Source organism: Alligator mississippiensis, chromosome 9, assembly GCF_030867095.1.
Source record: "Alligator mississippiensis isolate rAllMis1 chromosome 9, rAllMis1, whole genome shotgun sequence".
Lineage (NCBI taxonomy): Eukaryota > Metazoa > Chordata > Crocodylia > Alligatoridae > Alligator > Alligator mississippiensis.
The window spans coordinates 7,503,117-7,512,066 of NC_081832.1; the positions used below are offsets into that span (position 1 = coordinate 7,503,117).

The 8,950-nt window shown below is 35.6% G+C and overlaps 1 protein-coding gene across 3 annotated transcripts in view; it reads left to right on the forward strand.

Annotated features, from left to right (window-relative positions):
• Positions 1 to 8,272, forward strand: part of SYCP2 (synaptonemal complex protein 2) — a 46,244-nt gene extending 37,972 nt beyond the window's left edge. For 2 of the 3 annotated variants that reach the window (XM_019484473.2, XM_006271744.4), the window contains 8 exons: positions 286 to 453; positions 2,922 to 3,049; positions 4,897 to 4,991; positions 5,074 to 5,173; positions 6,275 to 6,333; positions 6,679 to 6,757; positions 7,181 to 7,237; positions 7,634 to 8,272. In XM_019484473.2, coding sequence (XP_019340018.1) covers positions 286 to 453; positions 2,922 to 3,049; positions 4,897 to 4,991; positions 5,074 to 5,173; positions 6,275 to 6,333; positions 6,679 to 6,757; positions 7,181 to 7,237; positions 7,634 to 7,705 — 758 coding nt within the window. In that variant the 3' untranslated portion in view covers positions 7,706 to 8,272. The remainder of the gene's footprint in view (positions 1 to 285; positions 454 to 2,921; positions 3,050 to 4,896; positions 4,992 to 5,073; positions 5,174 to 6,274; positions 6,334 to 6,678; positions 6,758 to 7,180; positions 7,238 to 7,633) is intronic. The other variant, XM_059713220.1, reaches the window with a different exon arrangement.
• The last annotated feature ends 678 nt before the right edge of the window (positions 8,273 to 8,950 follow it).

Consider the following 8,950-nt stretch of genomic DNA (forward strand, 5'->3'; position numbering starts at 1 on the left):
TAAAGATAATGAAAGCAATTGGGCTATATGACCCTTATTTGCATAGTTATAAATGTTTGATGGTAGCACATGACCATTGGCAAATGCAATACTCAGATTCCATTATGATTCTGGAAGTGGTAGAGCAAAGGCACATACTCCCAGAATGTGGGAATATACTCTTTTTAGTGATTAGAAAAATCTGTCAGAATCTCATTGCTCCACACAAAATCATACAGAAAATAAATTACTCTGTGCCTCTTTCTAAGTAACTTAAGATAGAATGCGCTTTTGTCATGCTTACAGGACCTTCCATACATTCAAATCTCAAACGAATGTATTGCAGTGACATAGAAAGTGATTCTGATGAAATGATGGAAATGAGGAAAGAAGAGGATGAAAAACGAAAGAGAAAAATAAAGTTACTCCCTAAAAAATTATTCAAAGCAGATGAAGATATTGCCAGTAGTAGAGGTTAGCAAGAGCTCAAGTTGACCTTTAAATATCATCATACAAGAAGTATAAACCAGAAACATATTAATAAAGATCATATTGCAACTCTAGATTAAATCCACAGGATCTTTTCATAAGCTCAATTTATTGCAGATATGTAAGAAAACAGACTCAGCTGTTTTTTTCTGAGATACCAATGGAAAGTGCTCAGGAACATTTTCTTTCCTGACCTAGTAACATAAATATTCAAGAAATACTGTATGCTGCTTATCTTTCAGATGAGTGAGAAAGCATAATTTTTCTCGTCAGTAAAAATATTTTCACAGAAGTAAGGCTTTAAACCCAATATTTTTCTCAAATTGAATGTTGGCTCTTTATATTTTGTATACTTAAATTATCAGGTTAAGAGTTGAATAAAGTGTTTTCTGACACAGTTTCTTCAGTTAATAAAATGGGAACAAGTTCTCGCTGACTGTTTTCTGCTCTATTGCAAAGCAAGGAGACCAAAAATTCAGGTTCAGTAGAATCAAAAGATTAATAACTGTCTCTCATTCCTGTGTGTATGCTTTTCCACAACCAGTTCCTTGGTGTGAGTCAAGGCTGGACTTAGAGAGGAGGACTAAACGGAAGGAGAACAAACAACAGAAAACTTAAGACTTCACAATGTACATCAGTATAGTAGTGCACTGGTGACCTGGCAAGAAAGGTGTGCACAGTAACTGCAGATCTTACTGAAAAAAGTAGAGTTAGTTTTGGGAGTGCTTGTGATCAAGCCCAAGGACACAGCTTTTCTTACAGGGGGCTGCACTGTTAATGAGTCTCATACCAAAGAACATTAGGGGTACATCACTGTACCCCTAATGTTCATCTTTACCATGAATTCTGTCAACTTCAGTTAATGAAACTACCTTGCTTCTCCTTTTCTGTATGTTCTCTGTTTTTTCCATGTTTTCCATTTTCTTTTCTTCTTCTTACCTTCTTTCACCTCCCCTGAAGAAGAGGCCAAATTAATAGGAGAGAGAGCTGGATCATGGTCTTCAGCAGGAGGAATCAAAGAGAATTAAAGTTAGAGACGAGCACGTTCCAAACATCGGCTCATGGCACTTTTTGCCTGTTTGATTCTACCAAGTGAACTCTTAATGCAGTCTTCAAGGACACATTCCTTTTCCAGTGTAGGGAAAAAAGTGTGCTGCAGATAACACACTGACTGGTAAGGGTGCGCGAAACAGGCTGTGTTCGATTCGGATTCAGCCCAAATCAGGGGGCAGTGATTCGATTCATTGATTTGGTTCACTGTCCTGATTCGATTCGTCCAAATCCAAATTTGAAGATTCAATGCTGATTCAGAGCTAACCCTAACCCCCCCCAGCTCCAGGAGGCACCAGTTGCCTGGGCGGGGGCAGGGTCCCCCACATGCTTCATGGCAGACCTGGAAGTGAACTGGAAGTGCTTCTGGTCCACTTCTGGGTCCATCACCGAGCGTGTTGGGGACCCGCCCCCGCACTCCCGTGGGATGCTCCATCCACCCCACCATCTCAGCGTTCACAAGCTGCCTGGTACCTTGAGGTATGTAGAAAAAACATTTAAAGCTGTGTCTGTGTCTGAATCATTGTATCTTTCACAATCGATTTGGAGGGTTCCAATTCAATTCGGAGAGATTAAAGGGTCTCCTGATTCGATTCGGAGATTCGGTCACCGAATCGGGCCAAATCAGCAACCGAAGCTTCACACAGCCCTACTGACTAGCAAGGATTGTGTTCATTTTTTACCTGAAGTTACCAGATGTTGCTGTTATACTGTAGAACAAAGGTCAGATTTCATGCAAGATGCAGTCACATCTCTCAAATGGAAAAAAATGTCTGATTATGCTTACTGGTATATTTTAAAGATTTTTCATATCCTTTGGTATTAACGTACTGTGCAAATTCATGTGTGTTTGGGCCATATCCTGAAGTCTTCATGCCACTAAAATCCTTTTGACATAAAATGTTGTCTCCCAAGACATCCACCAATTTTTATGGTCTAGTTTTGCAACTTGAAGCATTTAGGACATGCCAAATTTTTTAATATCATGTTAATATCATGTTTTGGGACAAATTTTTGAAAAGTCTTACACTAGCCAACATTTTACATGTACATCTTTTTCAAGTGTTGATGTAATATTATATTGATATTTAAAATAGGGTTAAATATCTGAAGCCCCTGAACAACGCCTTCTGTTAAGTACACACATACTTGAAAGGCCACTTGAGATGTTCCAGGAATTAGGCATATCTAAGTACCATATTTAACAACTGAAGTTTTATAATCTCTGATAAATAATATGAAAAATATTTCATGTCTAAAAAGTAGACCAATACCAAATTAAAAAAGCAGAAAGGGGGTAATAAAATAAAGCAGGATCGGTAGATATCTTTTTATAGTTCTACTTCTGTAATGTGGCATACTAACTTCTGAATCATGGCAGATTAATCTTTAATGTTTTTCAGTGACTGAAAGCATATCTACTGTATCTATAAATGACTTGTTTACTACGGATGGTGAGGCCTGGGAACCTGGGTGTTCAAGCGTAGGGATATATCAGAAGCTCCATAAAGAATTTACTCGGAAAATTCAGGTAAGCCAGTTTTCACACATGTATATATAGATACTCTAAGTTTAGGTAGCGACACCATTAGCAGAACTGCCTTATATAAAGTTTTATGTAGAAAGACTAGATTAAAAGAATGTAGTGGTTACAAAGTTATGAGTTGGGAAATGCTACAGTTAAGGCTGCCTATGCAAACTTCATATAACTTCCATATTCATTATGATATATATTTTAATTCAATGAGCTAAGAGTGTAGTGGTAATATGCAGCCAGAAAAAGAGGCTAAGGCACATTTAGCCGGTGGTTTACACAGATATTTATTGTCAGCAGAGAAATGCTGAGCTGCAGAATCCTGAGTTCCACTCCTAATTCTGCAGGGGAGCATGTTCTGACATATTACAGACCTTTCTCTGTCTGTCCTGTAACCTATTTCCTTCCAGCCTATACCTGGGTCTCCCCAGTTCTTGTTATTTAGCTTGTCCGTATGCTCTTTTTTCATTTCTAATTATTCCCTCACTCCAATCACTCCCCTTTTTAGTCGAGTCAGATCGCTTCCTTCTCTACAGAGCCTAGGCCACAGGCAAGAGAAGTATCAGAAAAAAAGGACAGTCTACCTGCTCTACTGTCAGGGGCTCAGCAGCCCTGACATGCAACTGTAGGAAAAAGAATCTGCTTGGCCCTGGGCTTTCTGTGGAGGCCAGGTATTTGAAGAATTTAGCTACCAGCCTCTAATAAATTTAATCTGAGCAGGTGCTAACAGCAGTGTTCAGCAGTCTGTAGTTTATCCCTAACATCAGGGTGACCATCCTAACCAAATCTCAGGTCACTGCTCCAAAGTATATGGGCGATACAAATTATTCAAGTTGTTGGCCAGTGTTAAGAAATGCATTTTCCCTGACACTGCACTCAAAAATGGGAGGAGAATTCTTGCTGGGCACTCTGTTTGGAAAATTTCAACCCAAACAATTGAAATTTGGCGAAATTATGAACAATTAAACAGGATCTTACAAAGGAAAGTGTTAAATATAACTTAAACGTAAGTTTTGCTTACCACCTCTGCCTCTGACAAAAGCAAAGTATGTGTTCCATAATTTGATAGTTTGTAAGCAAGAGCTGTGCTGTTCATTGATGCTGTAAAGTAAGATTTTCCTGCCAAGTGCCAAATTTCAAGAGTTGATGGATGAAGGTTTTTAACAGAATATATCCAGTCTTTCAGGTCTCATAAGGCCTGGCAGATTGCAGATTTTGGCACTACAGAAGGCTAATTCATCAGTAATCAGTTCAGTAGAAAAGATAACTTGTTGCTGGTGTTTCTAAGTAAGCAGACCAAGCAGTGATCATTATGCAGGTGAGCTTTCAACCTTCTGCAGCAGCGTACACTTTACTGTGTTTAAACCTTTAGGTGCTGCAGCACAGCACATGGAGATTAGTTGAGCTTTTGGTGAAAGTAAATTATCTGTATGATTGTAGGCCAGCCACTCAGATGGATTTTATATTCCATCTCCTGAAGTATAAGCTTATTTTTTTTCATTCAGTAAAATATTTAGAGTGTAGGATTCTGTCAACCAGGCTGATTAAAATGAAGTACCTAAGTTGATGCAAATGGATAATTGTTAAACCAAAGAAATACATATGCAGTTGCAAAACAGGTAACTACATTCACAAACAATATCCTACATGTGCAGTGTCCATATTTGTTCACACTGCATATCTTAATTCAAAATTAAAACATTTGTCCATTGTAACCTGTAGTCTCATTGCTAATTAATTATGACTGCTTGCATTTTATAATTTTTTTCTCACTTCTCATTGAAGTGAAAATTAACTTGAAAATAAGTAGAGACTGTAAGTAACCTTAAAACACATCCTTGTAGAGCCGCTCAAGAAGAATGGACCATTTTAACAAGCAATCATTAAAAACTGCCCAGCAGCATTTGACAACAATGACTTACGAGCTGCATGAATGCAGGTCTGTAGCAGGTTACTTATTTTACAAAATCTATTTGTATTTACAGGTTGTTTTTATTTATAGTTTATTTCTGTTTTGATAGGATCAAACAGCTGGACAAATTTCATGTCGCTATCATGGAGGAGCTGGAGAGTTTCGAAAAAGATTCCCACTCTTTGAAAAATATGGAGAAAGAATTTTTGGTTTGTATTTAAAGAATTTCATTAAAAAGCTATTTTAAAAAGAATTGACATTTTCTCCTTTAATTGTGGATGATCACTTCTTGCTCAAAGGTGTGTTTTGCAACTAGCTCTTAAAAAAAACAAACAACTAAAAATGAACTCTAAATCTCTCTGGGACTTAACTTTAAATTAAAAGAAATTAAGAATTATATTTAAGATAATTTGACTTGAATCTTCTTGGTCCTGGCCATCCCTATGCCCTTAGAATTTCTCAGTCCCCATTACAGATTTTCTGCTTCTTTGCATTGATGCGATGTATCCTAAGGTAAATCACCTGGCCTCAGTGGTCTTCATTTAACTCAGACCTGAATTTTTGCCTAGTATCAAAATGGTACATTAACCTATTGGACTTGGTGGGTCAGCTAATAGATTTAATTTAAAGGTCATGTTTTGGCCTTCCCATTCTTAACATGGAGTGGATTAATGAACTAGGTCTTTACTCCAGAGACAAGTTTTTAAATTGAGTTTAAAGCTAACAAGAAAACCAGTTTGGTCTCATTTTAACCACACTTAAATATTTGCAGTGTCTGATTATTGTAGAAAAGACACGTGATACTTTAATTTCTGGAAAGTAGATGTTAAATTTGCTGCTTGAATTAGAATGAGCTCTTTAAATATCGGACCTTGCCCCACTGAGCCTTAATTTTTTTTTTTAAACACCTGAGGATAATCGAGGGTGTTGTCTTGTGTTGTATCAGGGTTGACTGTAGTTTTGCTAAGAGTTTAGACAGTAGATTTGGATAGGTTGGTTTAGAATAATTGAAAACTATGGTTGGAAGGAACCTCAGGTCATCTAGTCCAACCCCTTGCTCAAAGCAGGACCAGCTAGATCATTGCATAGGGATGATCCTGCCTCAGGCAGAGGTTTTGACTAAATGACACCTCAAGGTCCCTTCTGGCTCTGCTTCTCTATGACTCTATCACATGGGCTATGGCAGAATGCCTGCCCATTCTAAATCTGTCATTCTAGCTTATTTTGACACTGAAAATTACTATTAAAAATAAACCTGCATTGTGCTAACCGATGTCTTAGTTCAGTTATTTTTTTATATTTCATTTTAGAGTTTTTGGAAAAAGCAAACAAATACTTTTAGTGTATACAGGAGAAATGAGCAAAAGAGGTTAGTAAATTTTATTTTTATTGGTATGAGACTTGGATTTGATCCGTCACTTTACTATTTGCTTACGGTATGTTTTGGGCCAAATAAAACAGGGACAAAAGTCTTGCTCACGTGTGTAAAGAATAGTGAAATGAGTGGATGAAGAGTTCTGTATACCTGCAATATACTAGCATTTTTGTTATCCTCCTGGGTTTTCCCCCTAGTTCCACTGGGAAATTACAATAACAACAGAAATAAGAATGCTTATTAAGTACTGCATGAGAATTTTAAAAAAGGATGTATTTATGATTGGTGTGGACTCTTCATATTTAGCTAAGATGTTTAATTCACTTCTTACTTTATTAGGATTCAGATTCTTAAAACTTCATTTGAGAAGAATATCTACCAAAGTGTTGAGTATGAGGAAAATATCTTAACTTCTGAGGTATGACAGTTTCCCTGTTCTGGTTTTTGTTTTCTTGCTTATTTTTTCTATCCCCAGATGTTGGTCTTGAGTTCCTGATGTAGATATTCCTTATAGGAAAAGTCTTTACCTCCACTCTACTATTAAGGTCCCTAGATACTTTTGATAAATGTTCAATGTCACAAGTACTCCTTAACATATATATATATTAAGGTATATATGTTATATCTTAATACCTCTATTTTATATCCAAAATAAATAACAGAATTGCTTGTGCTGTAGAATGTGGACAACTTTTCTTGTACCTATTTTACCATTAACAAGTCTATCGGCGATAAGTCTGATCTTAAACTAAAATCAAATACATAAATGTCTCTGAAAATCTGCTGTCAGTCTTGATGGAAAAATAAACAAATGGTATAGATACCTATATATATTTTATAGATGCATCTAATGAAAGAAGACATGAAAGGTCTTCAAGAGAAGCTCCTTAAGGAAATGGTAAATGAAGCTATTTTGTACCGATTGCTAATTATTTACTCTTTGCATTTTACTAAAGGAACTTAACTGTTTGCACATTGACTTCTTAAGTTGAAGCTGCAATTTTTAATATTCTGTTATTGTTTGTTTGAAATAAAATGAAAATAATTACAAATATTATTAAAATATCTTAAACCATATGCTTTTATTAATTTTTACTTAGAATTCATTAAATGATGTAAATAAATGTATTCCTGTAGTTCTCTGCTTATGTAGAGTTTTATTATGGCTCATATTAGAACAAATAGGAAAAGCAATGCATACATGTTGCGAGATTTGGATCTGGATATTGTGATACTTTTTTAAAAGTTTTCTTTAAAGTATTGATAAATATAATATAATATGTTTCTACCACAGCAAGAAGAGGAGCTATTTAATGTTCGCAGAGGATTGCAGACCCTGTTTTTGTCAGAAGGAAGAAAATTCTAATGTCAAATTTAAATACTTTAAAAATATGTTGTTATATTCAGATTAGTTCTCAGTAATGTGAAGTTTGACAATCATATTCAGTGGAAGCAAACCACTGCTAAAAAATCTCTTTTTTTCTTTAAAGATTGTAATTTTATGTAGATAAACTCTATTCTGTTACAAGCATTTGAGGTTTCTTTTGATTACCATAGTAAGATGTAATATATAAATTTTGGATTTTTAAAGAAGTGCTATTTTTAAAGGATCTCCACATAAGATGCAAAGGATGTTTAATAATAAAGGATCATTTTAAAAAGATGTATTTATTCACGGATGTAGAAAAGTGGTCATTCCCAATTGAAATGAAAAGGTCATGTTTATGTCATGACTCCTAGTCAGGTGCAGAATATGACTGCAAATTATTTTAGCACATTAAAAGGAGATCAGAAAGGCATTTCTGGAAGCCACATCCTATTTAACCCTGCTATTAGCTTTCAGTAGAAGTTTGTTGTAAACTAAAATAATTTGTAAAACGTACGTGTTTTTACCTTATTTTGCAAATATGTATTAAACTTTCCATGACACACACTTTTGGGTCTTTTCTTTCATCTTGACAAAACAGGCATTAACAAAAGGTGTGTACATCTTGGTACAAGTTTAAGACTATTTTTTACTTAATAACACAAAATCTGTAGGCGTGCTGACATTTCCTGTATGTGTAGATGGATAGCTTTCCTTTTCATTTCAGTTACATTGTATTGCCATATGTTCTATAAACCTTAGGGGAAAAGTCTTTATAGACACTTCTCAATGGATTATGGATTTACTCAGTAACAAGGATGTTCTCTTCTTCTGAAACAAAACCCAGGTAAACTGTACATTGTGGCTGTAGTACTGTCAGTAGCTTTTTAGGGAAATGAAGTTAAACATTTTCTAGATTGCCAAAAAAATTATTAATATAGGGAATCATTCATAAAATAACCCTGCCTTAGAGGTCCTTACTTCCTTCTGAAGAATTTTGTCAATAAATATCCAACTCTGAGCTAACTCTTAGTTTTTCTGTAGCTCTTTTTTGCAGTCTGTTTTCCTTCAGCTTTATCTCAGATCTCATACTTTGATCACTTTGCCTTCATGATGACACACTTCCTCTTTGTCATTACCTCATCATCCTCCAACTTTTTTGCTCTTCCTACTTTCCCTTTTCATTCCTAACACTGCTGCTCCTTTCTGACATGTAGCTTTTACTTTAAGCGGGTACCCTCTGTT